Genomic DNA, 25906 nt, shown 5'->3' on the forward strand with positions numbered 1-25906 from the left:
AGGCAAAAATATCACGGAATTTGACTAATCGCTACGGATTTTTTCGATCCATCGAACATCGATATGTAGTCTCGACAGCATGCGTCGATCGGAAGTTGTTGCATTAAACGTGATCGAGTTTCGAGGCCTCGATCAGCATCGTCAAACTCCTCCTTTTCCGTTGTGGTTGTGTCACAGGGTCTCCGGGTAATATTTTTCGTCTTTCATTCAGTACAAATTACACTTGTCCTACTGCTTGGAAAAAAGTCTCGTTACATTTCATTGGATTGGGTAAATTACATGTATTGTTTTAATGCAAAATAATTACGCATACGTTCCTTTACAGACCATTGTATAAACAATAATTACGCTCTGCTTTCGGCCCTGTCCCAATGTAATGGAAAATGAAAGCTTTGTAGTTTACTAGTCCGCCTTAGAGCGGCGCTTTGTACCCGCATGATGACGTCACTAACACTTTACATAACGATGAATGCATATATGTATGTGTACACACGACACACACACAGACACACGTATGGATACGTAATTTCCTACCTACCTACTTATACCCGTACCTACTACGCGTTGCAAGTTTTGTACAAAAATATTCGAATCTCGAATTTCATTTCAATGAAATGTTTATTGTAGCGAGAGATGAGAGGAATTCTCTGGGTTCATTTATTCGAAATCAAATCTTTATGTATCGCAAGACTCATCGAACTATACCCGTTAAACCCGCCAACGATAGAAAGAGGGAACAAGCTGCTGTCTTTAAATTAATTCTCGGAAACTGTGTGTCGCGATCGAAGATTTTTCCTCTTTCGACACCGCATCGTGAGCAAGGTCGTTATGAAGAAAGAAATAATAATCATAACAATCGCGTAGTATTCTGGGTCAATTTCAGGCATTCCCCCCACACGACAATTAAAAATGTCAGCCAAACGGTTGTGTCTCGATGTTCAATTTTCTTTGTTCTACTTCTATTTTCTTTTCTTTCCGATTCATTGTTCGATGACCCAAATGTTGTGACACATTGTCGTCACGCGATCGATTAATCAATGATGAAAATTACGCCGGTTTCGCGTACATATATATTCGACGGATGTATTATCGATCGGAACGTTGCAGGATGTTTTTTCTTGAATTTTCATCCTCCATTATTAATATCGTATTTTTCCCCTCTCTTCTCTGTAACTGGGCAACAAATATGTCCTATGTCCACCTGAATTGTTTACTCGTCATACGTTCCATGTAAACGCAGTTAGAAATCGTGACGCAGCGGCGCTCACCTGGAACGGCCATGGCGCCGGGTGAGGCGCGAGGGGTGAGGTAATGTCCCGCGCGCGCAATGCATGATGGTACGTCGTACCGTCGAGAGGGACGCAAGAGGGGGGGAATCGAGGAGGGCGACGAACAAGACGGGATCACAAAATGGCGGCCAAGCTCAGGTCCGTGACCATATAGTACGGGAAAATTCGATATTATTGAACAATGTCGGGATATAATATAACCAGTGATATCTAGTATCGTGAATACGTTGTTGTTTCGTAATCGGAAGGGTGAACAGGGGGTGAAATAGTGCATATTCGACGTTAAATAAGGAATTTGGTTTTACTCGTGAAGGGGAATGATGCAGGTGAGTGGACGGGTACGAAAAATAGTCAATTTTCGAGCTTTTCTCGCAATTTTCATCGATAATTATTTGTTTTTATTTATGATATGAGCGTTACCGTTTATCTGCGATACCAATTTGCCCGATGCGACCGCGGTGTTGTTTGGAATAATGTAAAATACCCCTTGCGACTTGCGTTTTAATCATCTGCGGCTAGAAAATGCTTGATAATTGTTAAAATTATTATTTACACCTGTATTTCAAGGGTTTCTACGTGTAGGGCGGGGCCTTGTGCCCCGACTGAGCCCAGGGACTTGTCTCTCTGTTGAACGAATTTTCCACAAATTAACAAAGTCTTGATCATCCAAATAACCTATAAGTTTGTTTACATTCTACTAACAACGAGTTTTTTCAATTAAAATGTCAATGTTCCAACCATATTTTCCCGCAAAACCATTCCTCACTATTTTTCCCAACCTTTGGTAACAGTTATTCAAATATTCGTGACGGACCCATTTTTGCAAATTGAGCTTAAAGTTTGGGCCGCACGCTATCCACATAACCTGCAACTCTTTGCCTTGTGACATTACTTCAAAAATTATAATCCTTACTGCCATTGGTTTTGGCAAATCTTCCAAACTTACTTACTATTCTATTCAAACTTTGACCATCATTTTCCACATCATTTTCATATACTTTTACTGCTTCAACCGCTTTGTTTCATTGTGCGTAAACACAGCAGTGTTCCCAGTATCGATAAAACATTGTGCCAATATGTTTTGCATCAGTTTTATCCTCAAACCCACCTAAGTTATTCAACTTCCTACAAGGCAATAATATCTGCACTGTACGGCTTGAAAGCCCAAATTAATCTGATTTAATCACGACATCCATTTGATATTCGACAGCCATACTCATCTGCTAAGAAATGTTGTTTACAAGCTTATTGTTAATGTAGTCTGGTTTTCACTGCAAACAAACTGTTGAGTAAAACGTAAATTTTTGTAACATTCGTCTAAAAATTTATCGCATTGCTATTGTAAAAGTATATTTCTGCTTTTAATGCTATTCAATTCTATTGCGACAAAATGAAAAATGGTCCTCAATCGTTTTTTTTATTAAGCTCGTTATGCCACACAAACTATTTTCGCAAATTGAACAACTACAGAAAAATAAAAATAGATAAAATACTAAGGCTCATTGCTAACTTGAACTAAAGAGATAAAAGATTTCGATAGTGAAAGCGTATCGTGTACATAGAATTATTTTCATTGCTAGTTGTTTTTTCTTTTATAAATTATAATAACTACTCTGATTCAATATTACTATTTGCTCGTATTCCTGAATTCGAATGTCAATCAAATCATCTTATTCGTTTCTATATAGTTGAAGATTTTATCCAAGTAGCAATTATTCATATCACTGTAAATATATACGTATAGATATATCATAAAAGAAAAGAGAAACTAGCATTATTTATGGCAATGAAAGTTTTGTTCTTCCATCTGATGGTTATAATGCAAATTAATACTTACCATTAGGCACTGGTATTATTTCTCTTATAACTTAATTGGGATGCATCATTTAATTCTCACATAGTTTCGATTCAAATTAGTGATAAATAATTGCATTACAGCTATTGAATATTCCTTGCGAAGTGTATATTCATATTTTTTCTATTGGAACGCGTAGAACTCAGTTTTTTATCACTCAATATTATTTCTTTATCGTTGATCAGTGTTTCCTATGCTTTTTACATATCTAGGAATCTACATTCGATACTTGGAAGAGCTATCGCATCACGCATATATTTTTTTCCCTCAATCACCAAACTGTTAGAGATTCAAATATGTAAAGTTCGCTGGACAATGTTTGTGGGGTAAATTTTGTCTGAGATCTTGATGCAAAATAACAACTAATATAAGGTTACCTTATTTAAACACCTGGATTTACATATTGTACACAAATGATTGTATCAACACTGAAATGTTGATGTAACTTTTGTATTATTAAATAAACCTATTTATTACACTTTAAAAACAGTATATAAGTCATTTTATCTCCATCCTTGTATATAATATATCTAAGCTATCTAGTAAGCAAGGTTGCATCATTTGTTCTATGATCTGATTCCGTAAGCTAAGAAGGCACAGAATTTACATCACCATCGACATCTGTGGACAAAGGATAAGTTGGATCTTGGGATGCCTGCAGTATAAGTACAATAAGTTTGCAAATCTTGAGAAAAGGATAGCAAAGTAGTTTTAAATCTGAATAAAACCAGCAGCTTTACTTCGCGGTGATTAAGAATAATTATCAAAGCAACACAAGCCATATCGGCAAGCTATAATTGCAATAAATTCGTTGCTTTTGGTATAATATGGCATAAACAAAATGGCGGATGAATTCCACAAAATGGCTGCTGAGCAATCTACGGAATTTCGTAAACAGGAAATTGTATATGATATAGCACTGTCTAATTGAATAGATCCATAACAAATTCTACTACATATTTGCAACAGATAGTCAAACCTATTAGCGTTATTAATATTATTATCATTCCTGTTCCTAATAATATCCTTGGTATTGAATTACTGGATAAATATTAGCACAGCATATCCAAACAACACCGTGGTATCTGCTCTTTCTTATATAGATGTCTGTATAAGCGATTACTGATTATTAGATTGTATATTTCGAATTGCATTTACAGAAAACTTTAGATTCTGAGTCTGGTAAGGAATCTGGTTCAGATTCGGAGAACGAGAGTAAGAGCGACAGCTCATCATCCGGAAGCAACTCCGGATCTGGTTCTGGATCAGACAGGTGTGTATATGCAGTGAATTGAAAGAATTGAATTTAGTAATAACACACACGGTGTCCAATTGTATCAGGGAAAACCTGGATATCTAAAAAAGCAAATTATAATCTCTGATTTAAGTCTCGGAATATTTTTGGAAACAATTAGTAAATTGAATTCTGGTACATCTAAAAGTATGCTTTATATTTCAAATACTTACTTCGAATTCAGACATAAAAAGTATAAAGAATGAGTAAGATCTTCTATGATTTCCATTGGACGTCGTATTGTGTGAATACTAAAAGATCGGATGAATGGTTAATAAAATTAGGTAAAAGCCAATTTCAGTATTTAAAATTTTGTTTTGTGGTTTTTCTGAGATCAGACCGATACTTCTGGAAGTTTCACGTGATTAAAAATCAATCAAGCTACTTGCTCAAGCTTTGCACGCCAGTACTAACTTTACCTTGCTGATCTTACGGCTAACTGTTATTTGTTCTTTGAAGCTGATGTTGGAAAATAAATAAAAAGAGGCATTGTACTACCTGCCACTCCACAAATGAGTTTCAATTTACACAAGTTGTACATTTTTCTTCACTTTACATTCCATACTCTGATTTACCAATAAATATTTTTTTTTCATTTACTTTAAACTTTGTATTAAACTTAGAGACATGCTAATGATTATTACAATCATATCATTTCGGCTCTGGATACAATGGCCAGAATTTTATGAACTTATTTCGATTCTATTTCGTTAGTAGTTTCGATTATTAGATTGGGGGATACATAGAATTTTTCATATTTCTTGTGAACTTAAGTTTGAAAAACTTTATGATAATCTATAAAGTGATAAATGCTCTTGAATATTTGTATTTTAAATCATAGTTTAGGAGTGAGAATTAGATCAAGTTGCGTGTTTGCCTTACTTATTACTACTACATCGTTTCATCATATTATGTCAATACCAGAGTCACTGTAATTTTGATCTACGCTAAAGACAACAACAAACAACTACTTCCCAGAGTGAAAAGTTATCGAACAGTATCATTTTCTACACACATGAAAATATTTCTTATTTAAAATGTTTGTAAAATCGTATAGTGAAAGTATTACATCCGAGCGTAAAAGCTGAATAATGATATAGTCATTTTGTTAATTCAGTCTTGTATTTAATCATACAATTATAGATATTTCATCAATATTTTACGAGACACTGAGACGTCAGAATTTAATATTGAAAAAATTAAACCTGACACATTACAAGCGAGCAACACGTGCACGATTATCGTTATCAGATATTAATCCTGAACAAAATTTTAATTCTCAACAGAGATAATACTTATCTTCTGTTTGAATCAATATATTATCTCGAAACTTACAATACGGTCAATCATTATGCGAGTCAACAGATATCTCTTATTTATTCATTCATTCATTCATTTACCAATATTAACCAACCCCTTGAAAGGGGGTGACAAAAAAAAAAGTAATACTAGTATAACGAAAAAAACAAAACTGCTTGGCTGCTAACGCAGTGACTCTAGCTCCTCAAGCGGTTCTGGTTCAGCATCAGGTTCGGACTCTGAAAAGTCAGATAAATCGTCGAAATCGGATACTCCTGCACAAAGCGTTAGCATTCAAAGTAAAAGCTCGGTACATAGCTCAGAGACAAAAGTTCGACACAAAAGCGACTCGAGTCGTGAATGGGATGAAAACCCAGACGTTTATGGAATCCGAAGATCGGGGAGATCCCGCAAGGAACCAGAGAGGCTCACCACGCAACGCGAAAGCGACGGCGATGTACGACGGAAGGTTCAAAAAAAAAGGTAAGGAGAATGAAATAGATAAAACGCTATCATAAGTAAGTATTTTATTATATCCTTTGGGATTTCTGTGATCGTAAGGAAATTTCATTGTGATAAAATTTGAGAAAAATGCAATTGCTCGAAAATTCAATTACAATTACACTGATATTTGACGGTAGCGGAAAGCGATATCAAAGTCTTAATTATGAAACTTCAATTCTTCTGTAATTCAGCAAACCCCACATAAGCAAGTTGAAATTTTTCTCGCAACAAATGCATTGCATTGACTCTCGTCAACTTGAATCAGGAAGTCTTTTTTCCATGTTAAGTTATCATCATGTATTCTTTGAATTGTTAGACTTTTTAATCGCTGTTAACAGGCTAACATAAAGCTAAAAATTAATTTCCAAGTGTGATTTGTTTTCCAAGCTTCAAGCCTTAGTCGTCGAGTTTTGTGTAACGTCTTAATACGCGATATAACATCTCACAGTGGCACTCGTTTACTTATCATTGCAACATTTCTTATTTCAGTACTCAAAATTCCTGGAATTCTGACAGTTCAGAATCAGAATCGGATGAAGCTACTAAACGGAGACCTCCGCCAAGTAAATCGATAAATCGTCGAGCAGCGCAAAAGGTGAAAGAAAACACTCGTTCACGTCATAAACGAATATCAGAATCCTCGGAGAATTCTTCGTTTGACAGCGATGATAATCGAAGGTGAGCACGCATCAGTATTAATTTAAAATTATTTGGGCTGTTATGATCGTTAGGTAATTCAACACACGATAAATATCAATTTAGGCAAGTCACGCGACGGGCTGGAACTGCAGTCAGTTACAAAGAACAGAGCGAAGAGGGGACTGACAGTGAGGATATAGTCGAGGTTGACGAAGCATTGGCGACTCCGTTGGAACCAGATAATGCCGAAACCATTGAACGAATTCTGGGGCAGAGAAGAGGAAAAAAAGGAGGTGAGTTTTAGTAAATCAATGCGAATTATAGCAAAATCACATGAACGCAACACAAGCAAATCGTCTTACGATTTCTGGCATTTTATAACGAACGTGTATAAACTTTTGCTACTGTTAGTTACTGGAAATGTGACGACTGTCTACGCTGTTGAAGAAAACGGTGATCTGAATCCTACAGATTTGGCGGACGAAGAAGCCGAGACGCAGTATCTAATAAAATGGAAAGGCTGGTCGCATATACACAATACGTGGGAATCAGAGGATTCTTTGAAGGCGCAAAAGGTATGAGAAAATTTTCGAACTTTTATACAGACTGGTTGTGGATGGAAACTGGAGTATATTCTATTTTACATTTTAAACCGATATTTTATTTCATTTGTCGTAGGTGAAGGGTATTAAAAAATTAGAAAATTTCGTGAAGCGAGAACGGGAAATCAAACAGTGGAGAGACTATGCTGGACCTGAAGATATAGACTACTTCGAATGTCAGCTGGAACTTCAACAGGATTTATTGAAAAGCTACAATTACGTAGAACGGATAATTGGTAAAAACTTGTTAATTGTTGTACTTGATTGGATAAAAGACTAGGCGAATTTTATCTGCGCCGTTATTTGTTGAAATAATATTTTTTCACAGCTGAATATAACAAACCGGATTCTGGACATCCAGATTATTATTGTAAATGGGAAAGTTTACCATATGCCGATGCGACGTGGGAAGATGGAGCTTTGATAATAAAAAAATGGCCTGAGAAGATCAAGGAATTTCGCGATAGGGAAGATTCGAAACGAACACCGAGTAAACACTGTAAAGTATTAAAGTATAGACCAAAATTTCATCAAGTCAAAGGGCAGCCCGAATACATGGGAAGGGGGAAAGATTTAGTCTTGAGAGACTATCAAATGGACGGATTAAACTGGTTGATTCATTCTTGGTGTAAAGAGAATAGGTAAAGCTATGAGATATATGTTATATATTCGAAATTCGTTATCAAAAATCAAGCAAGTGCCGATAATTTCACATGACTATGAATCAAAGATTATTAATAATTTGTTGATGTTTATTTTTTCATTTTCAGTGTTATTCTCGCGGATGAGATGGGTCTGGGAAAAACTATACAAACTATATGCTTCCTTTACTACCTTTTTCACACGCAACAGTTGTATGGACCATTTTTATTGGTTGTACCATTGTCTACGATGACGTCTTGGCAAAGAGAAATGGCACAGTGGGCACCAGATATGAATTTTGTAACTTATCTTGGTGATGTGACGTCTAGGAACGTGGTAAGTGTTGTGAATTTGGCAGAATATTTTTGTTCAATGTTCTCTTTGTTATTATTATTATTTTTGTTTTACTTGATGTATTTTTACGGCTTACAGATCAGGGAGTTCGAATGGTGTTATAGTTCAAAGAGGTTGAAATTCAACGCAATTTTGACGACGTACGAAATAGTTTTGAAGGATAAAACGTTCTTGGGGGCCATAAATTGGGCCGCACTGCTCGTCGACGAGGCGCATCGTCTCAAAAATGATGATTCACTTTTATACAAAGCATTGACAGAGTTTCATACCAATCATAGACTTCTTATCACCGGAACTCCGTTGCAAAACAGTTTGAAAGAGTTGTGGGCATTGCTGCATTTTATAATGCCTAACAAGTGAGTGAATTTTTTTTATTTGTATTAAGTACTTGGTGAAACTGATTCGAATTCTTTAAACGGCATGTATTACAATTGTTTTTAAACACATAGATTCAACTCTTGGGAAGAATTTGAAAAAGAACATGACAACGCGGCGCAAAAGGGTTACTCGAAGCTTCACAGGCAATTGGAACCATTCATTTTGCGTCGAGTGAAAAAAGACGTAGAGAAATCATTGCCGGCTAAAGTCGAACAGATATTACGTGTCGAGATGACCTCTTTGCAAAAACAGTATTACAAGTGGATACTTACTAAAAATTATAATGCCCTTCGCAAGGGTGTTAAGGGATCGACGACAACGTTTCTCAACATTGTTATAGAGTTGAAAAAATGTTGCAATCATGCATTCCTAACTAAGCCAACGGACGGTGAAAGGCGAGAAAGCAACGAGGATTATTTACAACAGATAATTCGTGGATCGGGAAAATTGGTTTTGTTGGATAAACTGTTAGTACGACTCCGAGAAACTGGTCACAGAGTTTTGATATTCAGCCAGATGGTCAGAATGTTGGACATCTTGGGAGAATATCTGCAAAAAAGACATTTTCCCTTTCAAAGATTAGATGGAAGCATAAAGGGAGAGCTCAGAAAGCAAGCGCTGGATCATTTCAATGCAGATGGCTCGACAGACTTCTGCTTTTTACTGTCAACCAGAGCTGGTGGTCTTGGAATTAATTTGGCAACAGCTGATACTGTTATCATATTTGATTCTGATTGGAACCCGCAGAACGATCTGCAAGCCCAGGCTAGAGCTCATCGTATAGGTCAAAAAAACCAGGTATTTTATCTAGATTTAGCCACAACGACAACATCTCTTTTAACTGACATACTAATGGAGAATTTGCCCCGTTTATCGTTTGACAGGTGAACATATACAGATTGGTGACAAAGAATTCCGTGGAAGAAGAAATAGTTGAACGTGCGAAACAAAAAATGGTGCTCGACCATTTAGTAATACAGAGAATGGATACAACGGGAAGAACGGTCTTGGACAAAAAGGGTCCCAACACAAATAATAACCCTTTTAACAAGGAGGATCTAAATGCTATTCTGAAGTTCGGTGCCGAAGAATTGTTCAAAGATGAAGAAGACGGGGATGAGGAGCCCACTGTAAGTTTGTTCGATCAAATTTAGATTAACTTCAACGTCATTGGCAATAAAAATACGCTCTTTTGATTGTTTATAGTGTGACATTGACGAAATACTGCGACGTGCTGAAACCAGAGACGAAGCCCCGGCCACGGTAGGAGACGAACTCTTATCGGCGTTCAAAGTTGCCAGTTTTGCCGCTTTCGAAGAAGAGACAGAGCCGATTCCTCAACTTAATGAAATTGACGATGAAAGTAAAGATTGGGTGAGTATCATTTTGCACAGCTGCAAAAGCGATCGTTGATGTACAATATTAACTTTGGATCTATTATTTTCTTTGCAGGCTGAGATTATTCCTGAAAATTTTAGGAAAAAGCTTGAGGAAGCGGAAAAATCTAAGGAAATGGAGGATCTGTATCTACCACCCAGAAGTCGGAAGACTCTTCAGCAAATCAATCAATCTGGTGAAGGTAACTTGTTTTAAAGATCAAATGCACTTAAACAAGTTCCTGAAGGTTATCATTTATCGGATTTAAAAAATTTATTTTAACCATCGATATAATTCTAATGAAATCACTCTGTTTTATGTGAACACATTTTCCACATCATCTTTTAAAAATGTCATTAGATTGAGTGTATAAATCTAATAACGCGATACTGAAGTACTGAATATACAAAATCTGCATGAATATTTTATAGAAGGAAGGGGTAGAAAACGCAGAAAAACTACGGGCGACGACAGCGAAGATGCTGAAGATTCGGGAAGCGAGGCAGAAGGCACCGATGATGAGAGGCCTAAAAAGCGGGGTAGACCAAGAGTCACTCCTAGAGAAAATATGAAGAGTTTTACCGACGCCGAGGTGAATTGATTATCTCAATCGAAATTTCACTCCGCAATATTGATTTTAAATAATACAATTTTGAATCATCAGATTCGAAGGTTCGTCAAGAGCTACAAGAAGTTTGGGGCTCCGCTGAAAAGATTAGATGATATTGCAGCCGATGCCGAATTGCAAGAGAAGCCTATGTCTGAGTTGCGTTACTTGGGCGAGCAGCTAAGAATCAGATGCGAGGCTTGCTTAGCAGAGTTTGAAACTATCGCTAAAGAAAATAAAGGGACTGAAGAGGAAGGCCGTGGCCCAGGGCGGAAAAGAGGAAGAGGTCCAACCTTCAAAGTTGGCGGCGTTATGGTTAATGCAAAATCCCTTTCTGCTGCTGAAAAAGAATTAGAACCGCTCGATGCCGCACTCCCTGCAGATTCCGAACAGAGAGCCAATTGGCACCTTGATATAAAGTAAGTTCTTATCGGAGTCTATTAAAGTTGTAGATAAGTTTGGATAAATTCACCGGGTTAGACAATGATTGTTGACTACCAATTATGAATTGATGTTTAGATTAAAACCGGCGAACTTTGACTGCGATTGGACTCCAGATGATGACTCGCGGTTACTTAGAGGAATTTATCATCATGGAATGGGATCTTGGGAGGCGATTAAATTGGACGCAAATTATAAACTTGGTGACAAAATTCTCCCTCACAACGACAGTAAACCTCAAGTTAAACAGTTAAATACACGAGCTGAGTATTTATTGAAAGTGCTCAAAAAGCAGATGGACCTTAAACTTGGAGTGGTGAGTTCTATGATTGATAATTTTTGGTGTTTTAACAAATTCCAAAGATCTCTGTTTGTGCACAGTTTGTAACGATGAAAAATTGTGTTTTTATTAGCTTGTAACAAATTGTTACGAACCTCTTTCCTGCGCACAAGAAGCCTAGCAGGTGGAGAAATCGATTTTTTTTCCTGTTATCCACGTTTCCTGTCCTAATTGTTTCCTATTCCTTCTCAACAGGGATACGTCCTGTTCTCCCAGATCCTTACTAGATCCGAGGTAATATCGTCAGATTTCATTTTCTGTTCAGAAATGAGAATTCATGTGTGAAAAATGCGAGCGAGATCTGTCGTGTTATTCTCATACTTAGGTTTCTCGTTATATTCTTTATTTCAGACCAGAACGAGAAAGCCTCGCAAGCCTAAGGAAGTAAAAACTGTCATTACTAAAGAAATTGTCGAGGAGAATGACAGTTCGGGAGATGAAAATAAAAAGCTCAAGCTTAAACTGGACAAGGTAAAATCAAACTTTTATGCAATAAAGTTTACTTGTAACATAAGGGAAGATATTCCACGATAGATTATGAAATTTCAATACACGAACGATAAATTTCAGCAACCGGTTAAAAAGGAGGAAGAGCCTTTGTGCAAGAAAGAGCCGAAAGAAGAAGGCGAGGTTACGTCGGATGATAAGAAAAAGGATAAAAAACTGAAGAAAGAGAAGAAAGAGAGTAGAAGAGGGAAGAAAAACAAACAACCTGTCGGTCCAATGCATTTTACGGCCAACAATGAGCCTAGAGCTCTTGATGTTCTTGGTGATCTTGATCCGTCTATATTTAACGAGGTAAGTTGGTCGTCTAATCTCTTATTGTTATTATTTGGGCTAGATTGAGCAATTCAATTGAGTACGTTTGGATATATTTCTATTTGAAAGTATCTTAATTTTCCTAATCTATTAATATCTAATCATAATTAATGCCGTAATTTACAGTGCAAGGAAAAAATGCGGCCCGTCAAAAAAGCTCTGAAAGCTTTGGATAGGCCGGATCAGTCTTTAAGTCAGAGTGAACAAGTAACGCATACCAGGCAATGCCTCGTTCAAATTGGGAATCAGATAAATATCTGTCTGGCCGAGTACAAGGATCCCGAACTTATAAAAGAGTGGAGAAGTAATCTATGGTATTTCGTGTCTAAATTTACGGAATTTGACGCGAAAAAATTATACAAGTTGTATAAACATGCGACTAAGAAGGATGAGACTAACTCGAATCCAGTATCCAGCCCCGAAAAGAAGGAAGAAACTGTCAACCCGAAGGTACGTCCAGTAAGACAATAATGTGCTAGGTTTTACAAACCCATCATTAATTTTTTGCTACAATGTACGAGAAATTCTTTTCATTTCAGAAGCATAGTGAAAAACTACACGATAAGCATAGTGAGAAGCATAGTGAGAAACATGTCGAAAGACATACGGATAAGTGGAGCGATAATTCACAATCCAAAGATAGTAGCAGCAAAGATTCACAGAGACAACAAGTGAAACGTAGAATAGACGAAGTGGAGGAGAATTCAAACAGCAGTACTCCAAACAAAAAACATCAATCTATTACCTCGGTTGCAAATAGTACGACGACTGGTTCCACGACGACGGTAACAACAACCACAACAACGACGCCAATTGCTGCGAACACTTTGATGGCAAACTCGAATTCGAATTCCAGTAATTCATTGAGTAGCGAACAACCGTCCAGACACAAGGAACCAAAAGAAATCAAACATAAGGAAATGAAAAGAGACAGAGATCGAGATAGGGAAAGGGAAAGATCCCACGGCGAAAGAGGTTTGGATAGATTGGGCGGAGCGAAAGATGAGAGAGTGAGGAGAGACAGCGGAAATTACAACATTGGTGGTCATTACAGTGGAGGACGCGAAGACGATCATTGGGTACCCAGAGACGGTAGAGATCCTCGAGACAGCAGGTAAAATGTGATGCGATTGAACTTTGCAATTGGTTTATTCACTTATTTCGTCATAGTTAATTGTTAATTAACGTTCCGCTGCTCGATAGGTTTGGAGATCATAAACGAGAAAGATTCGAATCTTACGGACGTATGCCTAGCGGTTATCATCGCGACAGAGACAGAGAACGTGATCGCGGCATGCATATGAACGAGAAACGAAGGTATGCGTTACTTATTGATGTAGAAATCAGTTTTTTTTTTCTCATTCTTTGCCTGTATTAAAGCTTATATGAGTATTTGCGAACAAATTTACTTCTACTGAGAATTGAATTTCCGAACTATTATCTTTGCAGTGATTACTATAGATATCCTCCAGGCCCTCCGGGTTATGGATATGGTGGTCCAGGAAGTTATGGAAGCGGAAGTAGCGGTGGTTATCCACCCTCAGATCTACCGCCTGGACATTTCAGAGGCCGAGCGTACCCAGGGGATGGATATCCTGGTGATTGGAGGCCTAACAAAGACTATAGACGTGATTACGACCGTAGGCCACCTCCGCCGAATGCAAATTCCTAGTGCTCCTTTCTCGCCACCGTCCTCGAATGTGTCGTCAACCGGTTGTAAAACCTGGTTAAAGTCGCTTTGTCGTCTATCATTCATTTCAATGTCCTCGTGCCCGTTGTGAATTGTTCTCTTGAGGCAAAACTTGGAAAGGTTTACCTTTTGTATTATGTTACAAGTGCGATATCCATTATTGTCATTCAAGAAGTTGATGGCATTTAACACGGCAAAAAAAAAAGACGAAAAAAAAATATCACTACGATTTAGAAAAATTAAAAAAAAAACAAAAGGGAGGCAAAGAAAAAGGAACGAGAAAACGGAAAAAAACGAAATTAACTATTTCCACCCGTACAGAATAAAATACAATTTTATATCGAGCATCTGACTGATTTATCATATAGTGGAATATATGATGAATTTTGAATAAATATAAACATGGTTCGAAAATAGATGCCGAAAATAACGAAGAAAATAATATACATATGTATATTTAAATATGGATGTATGTATTAATCTTCAAGAATTTTGCAAGGGTGACACCTCCGCGAGACTTCTTTGAATTGGTAAATTTTAAAACTTGGAACAAAATATTGAAAAACACAAAACAAAATAGAAAACTATGCGAAATTGTTACCAATTAGATTCTCTATTTGTAATAAGTTTCAAATTATAAATTTATGATTTTTTGTTTTTTTTTTTTTTTTTTTTAAGTTGCTAATCAATAGCATATACGGAGAAGCTATTTATTTTTCTTGCTTCACGAGTTGCTGTGCAAAGACCGAAATTCTGCCAATAAGTTAGCTTTTCATGACTTACAATCATACACTGATTTGACGCCACTTTTTTTTATTTTTTTTTTAATTTCATTTCATTTCTTCACAGAGGAAATAGCTAACCAAACTTTATCGATTAAACCAATCACCGATTCAACGTAACTGTGAAAGCAAGAAGTTATAATTGATTTTATAAGATATTAATTTTTACTTAGGCATTTACTTTATTATTAAACTTCTTGGTCATTTGCACGGCATTGCTTGTTTCGTTTGATCAGTTTATTGTGCAATTTTTAAAGCAATGAGTATTAGCTTGATAAAAAAAGAAATTAAGTTTAAGCATGTATATTTTCTCCGATTATGTCAACGTATCGAGTAAATATTGGATCGTAATCAATTGTTCTTCGACAGGTCTTTAGGTATACATATATTCATTGATACAGTTAAAAATAATATGATCTGATTATTTTGTTGCGATCCAGTAATATTGTTTCATTCAGTTTCAGTCAAATTTAAAAACCAACTAGAAATAAATACGTCCGGAACTCCTTAACCATTATTTATTATGTTTTTTATATGTCATTTACGATGTGACGGAGATCAAGTAACGGACAACAAATAAAATAAATATATCTGTGTCGTGGAATCAGCGGTGAAATCAGAGATCACATTGTGGCGATTTACTTTCTTTTTTTTTCAATTATCACATTACCAACTACCTTGACACCGTCTTCTTAAACAGTTTCTCTGTTTCAATACCTTATATTTGTTTTTTGGAAACAAATGTTGAATATATACCCAGGCACGTTGTCGATATCGAAGTTGAACTAACTGTACACAAATGATTTAGAAGTATCATTTTTGTAGTTTGATCATGATCCGCTATTCTTATTGACAATTTGGCGATTCATTTTTCAAATTCCATTCATTGTTCGTAAATTAATTTGATTATGCTCGTTCGCCTCTAATATAGTGCTATCAGAGGGTAAATTGGCATTTATTTCATTTTAATTATTCAAAATGAGAGACAGACGTTTTTTCATTAAAAAAAAAAAAAAAACCGCAGATTTCGATGTATATCATGTGTAAATAATATAAAACGTATTAACAGAGATAAACGAACGCTAAGGTTATATTGTGTGCACGTGAAAAACAAAGATATGATAATATTGTTTAGAGTCCGTTTCGAAAACTCTGATACTAAAAATGCGTGATGCACCGCTTAATTAAGAGATGAATGACAAAACAACCCCTGCTAGATTAGATTCATATTTTTCGATTAAATCAAGTTGAAGACGTGAAAATGAACAGAGCCGTTTATAATTTATTAATGGTCGAATACGGAATCATGATTTAGATAAGAGTGAGGTAGAAATGTTGTGTATATATTATAATTAAGTAAGCAAAAGTAATTATTGATAGTGTATAACAAGAGGTATGTAGTTAATTATTATATCATAAAAATCAGTTTAAACGCATAATATGCTGGTAATGTATTTTATCTATCTTCATTCTAGATAACTCGATATTTCTGGAAATATATGGATGCATAAGAACGAAAGAGAGAGAGAGAGAGAGAGAGAGAATAATGATAATTATAATAATAACCACAGGAAACTTACAACTATTGAATGAATATATGTCATTTGTGAATATAATTTTTTTTCTTTGATACATTTTTCGTTCTAACAGAAGTGAAGTGACAATTAAAAATGAACTGAAACTCTAGGATAAGTCCTGAAAAACTTGGAAAAAAAAACAAAAAAAAAACAAACAAACAAATAAACTGTATTTATTTATAAATCATCTGAAAAAGTAAAACCATGTATAGCTGGACAAATTAATGCTTCTTTCTAGCACAGTGTAGAAATGAATAACGCTTAAAAGTCATGTAAAGGTGAAAGTTTGTATACAAATTGAATCTGTCCAGATTCGCCATTAAAACAGCTTAAGTATTGGTAACGGTATATGAATTATTTTAATTTTAGCTCACACAGTAGCGACCTATGACTTGTATAAATGTATACATTATTGGTTGAAAACGATATGCTGAATTTACTGTATCAATCACTTAAAATATTCTTTTGGACAGTATTATTGGAGTAGTCGTTCTATTGACATTGACAATGTTGACGGATAAAATTATTAACGTTTTTCCAAACGACGCAATTCTGAAGTATCGTTACAAGGATAGTTAAAATCCCGTTTTATAATTTAAAACATAATCTTATCAAACGCGAGTTGAATGACGTTACACAAGCCTATACAGGGTTGTAAATATTGTTGTGTAATAATATTTATTATCAGTTTCTTTTCTTCGTTTATAAAGTTTCCTTTCGCTACGCGTAAAAGTTGAAAAATAATTATGCATCACCAAACTGATAAGGGTTTACTTATATTAACTACTAAAAGCTGTTCGCGGCAGCGGAAATTAAAAATAAAGAACAACATTAGCGGAAGTATTAAATTGCGTATGATGTATGTGTGTTGTACATACATGCTTCGAATCTGATATATAAATATACTAGTGAAGGAATATTAATATACACATATTAATATTCAGCAGATTATGTCACACCGTATGATAAAAACACGTGTATAAAAAAGAGAAGAAAAGAAACTAAGAAACTCATAAGATGACGTTTTAAACACTTGTGTATGTGTCACACACGTCCTTTCGTAAAGTACGTGATAGGATTCCTTTCTGATTAGTATTTTCGTAGAGTACAGAGTAGCTTGAAAAGGCTTGACTCGATGTTATTATCAGACGTTTCTAATTACTGTGGATTACCTATTACTATTCGCTTGAGCAGTTAAAAAATTCAAGCATTTGCCGCGGCATTGGAAAGAAAAAAATATGCCAACATTAATCTCTCAGTTAACTATACATTTTACAGTTTTTTACACGTTTTCTCGTGTACGATATACGGGAAGTTACTGCTCATCTCAATCAGCCGACGAAACTAACGCGTATGATTTTTTTTTTTTTAAACAGTGTCGTAGTTTCAATAACAATAAAGATGAATTCCGAATATATGACGAATTGGCTGTTATAATGAAAAAAAAAAAATTCACAGTGTTGCCGTGCAATTCTCGATGATCTCCATATTCTCAGTAGTTTCACAAAAGATTCTTTATGAAAAATGAAATTTATAAGAATTTTTTGAATAATTAATAAATTAAGTAATAATCTTTTCTCTCAATTGAAATTTCGTGAAAACTGTATAGTTTACGCCCTTTTGGTTTTTGGCCCTTGATTCGTATGTTGTCCATACTATTTGGTTTATGCCATTACTGATAACATCACAATTATACAGAATACTTTTTTTTTATCATCGACGGTACAATACCATTGTTATTATCGATATTACAGTAAGTAATACGTATACACGTATTATAATTTCTTATTGTCGTTAATGCGATACTATTTTTATTACAAATAACGCTCGCAAAACTTTTTTTTATTGCACAATAGAGAGAAGAGATATCGCTTAATATTTCGACTATCCCACTTCCACCTAGTTATTGTAAAATGTGAGAAACAAACGAATTCTATCAACATAAATTTTACATACAAGCGTGTACAGAAAAATATGTCAAGATCGCACAGTAAGTTTCAGTGTATTTAGATTCTTTATAATTATTTTCGAATGCTATATGGAGAAGACGTGCTCTAAATATTTTCATTGCATGCTCTTGAGTTTCCAGAACATTCCCAACTAGAGTTATGCTTGAAACGTTCGGGATTCTATCTTATACAATCTGCGTAAACGTTTCATCAGGAAATACGTTTGCACAAGGTAATCAAGTAACCAGGTGCAGAAAAAATTGGTTTTTTGCTAACTGCAGCTTTGCCCGATTATGCGACATACACTTTAGATATTTTGTTTTTGTCTTTATAATATGTAATCTTCGTAAAGTTGACGAGTTTCCGAAGAAATTTTGTCGGATGAAATGGGAGCATAATATCTGCAAATAAAGCCGGGAACTATATTAGTAAAAGGTATGTTTTTATTTGCCAGCTATGATAAACGACAGCCTTAAAATAAGTTTAAATGTAATTTTTGTTTTCCGAAGGTGGTAATTAAATAACCTTGGCAAAAAGTAGTAAATTTTATCTTCCTGTAGCCGCGATTCTGCTGGAACGAAAATAAAACTCGTTTATGACACGTTACGCAATATACATACAGCTGGTATAGAATAACGCTTTCCAGCCGGCACAAGACTTAGAGTCGTCAAAAAGACGTCTAAATGATATGTCTTATGACCTATTTTGTGAGGTATAAGTCGCCAAGGATATCCTTTAGGTATGACGATATATTTTCGGGTAAAAAAATTGGTCATAAGATATCATTTGGGCATCTCTCTGACGACAAAAAAAAAATACATCGCATTATACTTTGCACTCTATTGTGAAAAACTACTTTATGCTAATCGGATTGAAAATGGTAACTACTGGAACAATATTCATTACAGAGAAACAGTCCGTGACCGCATCAGTGTTTTCTTCAATCGCGAAGGAATAGAAAGGACACATACATTTCAACGCATCCTTATATGCCAGTATGAATGTATGTATGTATAATAATTCGATACAGGATACTGATGGCTTCTAATAAAATTCACTCACCTTCAGAGAGGCTGATTATAAAAGACCCAACTTTGGCTTGACGATTATAATAATCCAAGTAACTCTACGCGTTGACCTCTACGGGTACCGATGATAAATTGTCTGTTTTATCATCAGGATCCGTAAAGTTACTTGAATTATAATCGTCACGTCAGAGTCAGGTCCTTTATAATCGCCTCTCTTAAAATGAAGTGAATTTTATTAGGGGCCATCGATACAGTCATGCAAAATTTTCGCCTCCACGCTCTAGGCGTAGACATTTATCGCTTTTCTTAACTTCACGTCAGCCAATAGCGCCGCAGGTTTTATCGGAAGCAGCCAATCAGCTGCCGAAGCCGGCCTTCGTTTGATCACGTGACCTGTCTACCCTCATCTGTTTCGCATGAGTAAGACGGCGCTGCGCAGTTTGAACCGCCTGTGTCTTGTATGCTTTTGGAGTTTGGAACGGACCGGCGCAGCGGAAAGTCTAGCGGAGCGGAACAACGCTGTGCGTTTCAACGGTTTCAACTGTATAATTTATCGCATTTACTCGGTTAATAAGCGAAGAGGTATTAGTCAAACCGTGTCCACATCATCGGGAAGCTATTCTCAACGAGTAAGTATGAAAACTTTGTCGAGTCAAGGCGTATTTATTTTCCTTTATTGGTTTAATTGCGCTTAGTGACAGCTAGTTGTCGGCTTTCGAACCGAAGCATATTTCACGCCACGAATTGTGGTTCACTTCGCATCGAACTCACGTACGTTCTTTTTAACACACCGCAATTATTTTATATACAATACCTCTGTTTGATTGCTTGGATAAAAATTAAAACATTATTTAAAAAATCAGATAATCGGTTAAAACTAGTCGATTTCGGGCTTATATTGCTTTTTTCGCCGTAATTACATTCGGGGCCAAATCAGCTGCGGATCATATCATTTATGTAATGCACAAAAGCTGGCCAGCGGTTCGCCGGTTTTCACAGTCGAACGTTGACTTTACTCCTGTATAAATACGCGTTTTAATTAGTGATTGATTCTCGGTTGTGGTCTGTAAAGTGTAATAACATCGGTTTTCACCCACGCATATTTTCAGGGCGTGGCATATCGCTTACACTGTTTGTAAATATAACTCTGAAACACAAGTCCGGCTTTACGCACGTAGTTGCAACGAATATATATATATATATATATACCTGCGAATGTACGTTATACGTATTAATTAGGCAGCCAGTTGACATATATGCGCAACTGCATTTTCAATCGACATATGCTGTATGTAGAAACTCTGTTTCGGAATGTTTATCGACTATAACTTAAGTCTGCTATCGAATTATTATCATTAAATTGAAATCATTATCATTTACTCCTCGACTGTGATTACATAGTTAAGATATCGATACTATTCACAAATTTCTTTTGGCAATCGTCTTGATTGTCTGAAAATTATTTTAATTTCTTGGTGATCGAAGTTATTTTTTTTTATTTCCAATTCTCTGAAAGAAAACACTTAAATTTCCTTTGTTAATTTCTTTAACAATCTCTGCCAAGTTTTTATTCCTCGTATGAATTTATCGTCCAATATAATATATTCATTTGTCATGCTCTGTCAGAGAGATGAGAATACCATTAAATCTTATCAGACAGAAATTGTTATTCATTCCCTGGTATTACATGCAACACACTGAGAAAAGAACTTGTTTAAATGTGTTCTTGCAAAGTTCTTTGGAAAACTGCCGAACCTACAAGATGTAATAAAAAAAACTTGTAAAAAATATTTCTAACAATAAATATATCTATAATTTATTGCCTCTACAATCACAGAAATACATATATAATAGATGCTTGTGCATTCTTTTTTTGCAAACAGAATGGCAGAAGAACGTTTGGACATTGTAATATTTGGAGCGACTGGTTTTACTGGAAAATATACCGTTTTACACGCAGCAAAGTTGGCTGCTGAGAAGCCGTTTTCATGGGGGATTGCTGGTAGACGCAAGGAGGCATTGGAGGCAGTGCTCAAAGAATTTGCACCTGATCAAGGTGATTACAATGAATGATGATAACGAAACCGGTCTAGCTGTTTGCTTTGACGACTTACTGGGAGTGATACGAACGTCGCAGCCCCAACAGCGCAAAAGTTGAAAACTTTTCTAGCAATATTCTGTACTGTTAGGCGGCAGTGAATGAATCAAAGTTTTTGCACACGTTAAATATAAATAGACGATAATTTATTTTTAAGATGATTAGTCAGTTCCTTACAAATAACTTTAGATATTTGTGTATCAATAATGCGAACGAGGCATTTTTCGTTTCTTACGTTCTTGGAAATAACTGAAATATCTTCTTTTTTTCACATTGCAGAAAATATTCCCATCATCATTGCTGATGTGAACGACGAGGAGTCGCTGAAAAAAATGGCAGAACGCGCTAAAGTTATTGTCAATTGTTGCGGACCTTATAGATTTTACGGAGAGCCGGTTATCAAGGCTTGTATTGAGGCCAGAACGCATCACGTTGATGTCAGCGGTGAACCGCAGGTAATAATCACTTATATAAGTATTAGTATTTATTAATATCCATGACAATGTTGGAAAACTAATTAGAATAATCTGTCTCAAACGAGTCAAACAATTACAAAAACATAATAAATCTCTAAAAGCAGAAATCCAAAAATACTACACTAGAAATACCATACAATTAAAAACATCTCATACTAACAAAAAACAAACCAAAACGGTCGTATAAAAGTAAAAATAACTACACAATCAAAATATAATGAATAATTAGAACATACGTTAGAAGAAAGGAAATGCAAGTTGTGACGTAGATTTTCGTAATTCTGTTTTACTTATGCTGTGTATTCTCTCGATTAATTTAATTTCTGCAGTTCATAGAACGGATGGCACTGGAGTATGGAAAGCAGGCGAAAGAAGCAGGGGTTTACGTAGTTAGCGCCTGTGGATTTGACAGCATTCCCTGTGACTTGGGGATTATATTTTTGCAACAAAAATTCAATGGAGAAGTAAATAGTGTCGAAACTTACCTTAACTCCTGGAATACGAAGAACACTGGAGGTGCTTCGATCCACTACGGAACATGGGAATCTGCCGTATATGGATTGGCTCACGCTAATGAACTCCGCGAGCTCAGAAGAAAACTTTATCCCGAACCTTTACCTAAGTTGAAACCAAAACTTGAATCCAAGTAATTTGAAAGATTTTCACGTCTGAGCTAGATCGTTACTTTTAAACGCCGAGTTATTGCAATAAACAAACGACTTTTTCAGAGGCAGCATTCATAGAAGTGCTATATCTGAAGGCTGGTCAATGATATTCCCAGGATCTGATCGATCAGTGGCGCTGCGTACTCAACGCTTTTTGTACGAAAAATACAACCAAAGGCCAGCACAGATCCAAACCTACATGACATTTAAGTAAGTTTGCATTAGTAGAATGATGCAGGGTTTTCTTTTTCAAATCGGTACATGTCTTCTAACATGCACAAGTTACTATGCTTTAGTGCTACTCGAAAGATCCGTCCGTGTTTTCTATTGTCGATTTTTCAAACAAACAGTTTACAGATGCACCGCTGTGTTTTTATAATTTTTTTCTTCTGTTTTGTCTAAATCTGTAAATGCGATTAAAACACGGTTTCTGTAATGTTATTCTGTTTTGTTTATTAATCACTTTTTTTATTTTGTAGGTCCTTCTTTACTTTACTCGCTACGGCTGTTATTGGTGCAGTATTTAGCCTAATGACGAAATTCGAATGCGGACGAACGCTGCTTCTTAAGGTACAAATTAGAATTGGATAATATGCATGAGTGTAGTCACATCAGGTCACATCTCTCATAGCGACCGCTACGTGAACAATATATTTTCATCTACAGTATCCAAAGTTGTTCTCTGGAGGATTTGTTAGTCACGAGGGTCCCGCACCGGAATCGATGAACGACGCTCATTTCTCTCTAACTTTTAAAGCTTGTGGCTGGACAGAAAAACTAGCTGAACCAACAGATGAGCATAAAGAGCCTCCAAATAAGGAAATGATAACCAAAGTCTCAGGCGTTAATCCTGGATATGGCGCAACCTGTATTACTCTCTTATTTGCTGCGCTGACCATTCTAAGAGAGTCTGATAAAATGCCGGAGAAGTAAGTTTACTTCTAAATATTCCTACAGAATTTTCCTGATATTCAGTTTTTAGAGTTCCATGCATTCTTAAATGCGCAAGATTGTTGGCAGCTTTAAATTGTGAAGAAATGTATTGCGTAAAAATCTATCCTTCTTTTAGCACAAAAAAAGTATGACGTACATCGAAGTTGGCAAAAAAAGTAGCACGATATTTTTAACAGTGTAAACATGAGGCTATTTTAGTTTTTGATAGCAAGGAGATGAGGAGAAGGAAAATAAATGAAAGCAATGATATAGTAAGAAACTCGATACAAATTGACTATCGCACAGCGTAAACAATGTTTAGATTTTGGAAGGCAATTAAGATACCTTCAAGCATGCCTTAATAATTAACGGAGTAGAGTATGGATTGGTACTTGGATTACAAATATTAGAAGAAGAGATCTAGCGTGAAATATTTGAAGAACTATGAATCCCGCCAAAACGCATCTCTGGTGCAAAAACCTTTCGCCATTCTATCACTTTATGCAAAAAACTCATTTCGCAAAAATACACAAATAAATGTCCTCATCCTTTATAGAAAAAAAACTATCACATACTATTGCCAAGTACATGTCTGTTAATTTACAATGAAACTTAATATAAATTTCCGAGCGAGATTCAAGCAGTGCGTACTGTCTGTGCCTGTGACGCCGAACTATAAATGTGCTATCGCACTCTGTTATCGCTGCGTGATTGTACTCGGCGGGCGATTTTCTTTTTACAGATATAGAGAGATATATATACTGTGGTTTGAAAAAGGAACGAAAAATTCTTCATCGAACTAACGATTTCCACAAGATTGGAAATAATACGCATTACATATGTCAGTTCTCCGTTAACCGATTGCATTGAAATGGAGTTTAAATGAAAGCTTGGCAAAACTACGTTATAAATAAAATTCTCATCTGTCACATTTCATCGATAAAGAGGAGAAATATGTGATAACATTTTGTTCGTATAGCTCAAAGGATTCTCTTCGCGATAAAAGAGCGTACATCGGCTCGTGAGCTATATTTTTATTTTTTTTTTTAATGTACTTGGTGCGAAATGCGACCACATCTCTTGATTATTGATTATTCTGTAATTTATTTTTCCCAGCTGCTGCTGTAAGTTTAGTAGATATTTTATCACTATTTTTCATTGTCAAAAAAAAAAACGTTTTTAACGTGTATTCTTTAATTTATATTTTACGTGAATTCGTACTCTGTACAATACACAGGCCTATTTATGTCCATTGTATTTACAATCGTGCTATTCTGAAAGTCGGTAGCCATGTTCGCGGTAAAATTGTAAACAGTCTTAATTTGGAACTACTTGAAGAGTATTAAGATTCATTTATTCAATATTGAACTTCAAGCTAATTGAACATTTCTCAAGTTTCCCGTAGCGTCGGAAATATGAAAAACCTTAAAAATTTCTCACAACTTGGATATAAAGCTGATCAAATTGAAGTTGACTGGATAATTATATATTTTGTTGTTATTTCAGCGGCGGAGTTCTTTCACCAGGCGCAGCTTTTGGCAAGACCTCAATTATCGAGGAATTGAATAAACACGATTTGAAATTCGAAGTAGTATCATCCATTGAAAAGTAAAGGTAAACAAACTACGAAACTTGATATCTCCGAATGTTTCGATCGACCATACAATGCATAATATGACAGTCCTATTTGTATTTTCTTGAATTTTGACTGATATACGCGAGGTGAAGAGATCTAATTGAATAATAATAATATTCTACTATATTTTAATACAAAGTTTATCGCACAAACATGTACCGTTACATATATAATATCGAAGTAAATTATATATTCCACTTTCAAGGCATAGTATAGTATTATATAACGATAAATAACGGACAGCTTTCTACGAATTCAATACACTGCAAGTAAAATTCAAGATTCTCTATAATCCGTGAACAATCGTTCCATTGATACGCATCTGTTATTCTTTCATTTTATTTTTTTATACTAATTATATTATTATTAATCGTTAATATACCCATGTGCATTTATATGTATTAAACATGTTAACACTTGATTTACAATATGAATTAAGAAGAAAAGAATATAGTTATCTTTGTACTTATAGATATATATATCTACATCTTAATATTCTAACAGAAAAGTCTTAATTTTGTGATCATTTCCGGGTATAAAAATAGAAACCAGAGGTGTTATACCCATATACCTAATAAACTCGTTACATTATTTTGTACAATGTTCTATGAATAAAAGAAAATATTTGATAA

General features: G+C 35.5%; 2 protein-coding genes and 1 long non-coding RNA gene across 5 annotated transcripts; 2 read left to right on the forward strand and 1 right to left on the reverse strand.

The window, feature by feature from the left end:
* Positions 1-134: 134 nt before the first annotated feature.
* On the forward strand, positions 135-16837 carry Chd1 (chromodomain-helicase-DNA-binding protein 1). Of its 2 annotated transcripts, XM_046635471.2 has the most exons (23): positions 135-1615; positions 4305-4417; positions 5930-6220; positions 6731-6919; positions 7004-7173; positions 7292-7455; positions 7559-7718; positions 7811-8123; positions 8253-8460; positions 8557-8834; positions 8928-9654; positions 9741-9986; positions 10063-10230; positions 10309-10435; positions 10665-10825; positions 10898-11259; positions 11360-11597; positions 11973-12092; positions 12192-12419; positions 12567-12890; positions 12980-13554; positions 13644-13757; positions 13890-16837. In XM_046635471.2, the coding sequence occupies exons 1-23, from the start codon at positions 1607-1609 to the stop codon at positions 14110-14112; spliced, it is 5508 nt and encodes a 1835-aa protein (XP_046491427.1). In that variant the 5' UTR covers positions 135-1606; the 3' UTR covers positions 14113-16837. The 2 variants fall into 2 exon arrangements, with proteins under 2 accessions (XP_046491427.1, XP_046491429.1); XM_046635473.2 differs by lacking the exon at positions 5930-6220.
* A 1504-nt stretch (positions 16838-18341) lies between these two features.
* LOC124223489 (uncharacterized) lies at positions 18342-19632 on the reverse strand. Its single transcript, XR_006884315.1, has 2 exons — positions 19501-19632; positions 18342-19006 (listed from the first exon to the last, which is right to left on the reverse strand). It is a non-coding gene; the product is annotated as an uncharacterized lncRNA (long non-coding RNA).
* A 277-nt stretch (positions 19633-19909) lies between these two features.
* On the forward strand, positions 19910-25906 carry LOC124223483 (saccharopine dehydrogenase-like oxidoreductase). 2 transcript variants are annotated; one of them, XM_046635485.2, is made up of 8 exons: positions 19910-20095; positions 21350-21522; positions 21844-22019; positions 22370-22686; positions 22769-22915; positions 23185-23275; positions 23372-23634; positions 25145-25906. In XM_046635485.2, the coding sequence occupies exons 2-8, from the start codon at positions 21351-21353 to the stop codon at positions 25248-25250; spliced, it is 1272 nt and encodes a 423-aa protein (XP_046491441.1). In that variant the 5' UTR covers positions 19910-20095; position 21350; the 3' UTR covers positions 25251-25906. The 2 variants fall into 2 exon arrangements, with proteins under 2 accessions (XP_046491441.1, XP_046491443.1); XM_046635487.2 differs by lacking the exon at positions 19910-20095 and adding an exon at positions 20214-20237.

This window comes from Neodiprion pinetum, chromosome 7 (genome assembly GCF_021155775.2).
Source record: "Neodiprion pinetum isolate iyNeoPine1 chromosome 7, iyNeoPine1.2, whole genome shotgun sequence".
NCBI lineage: Eukaryota > Metazoa > Arthropoda > Insecta > Hymenoptera > Diprionidae > Neodiprion > Neodiprion pinetum.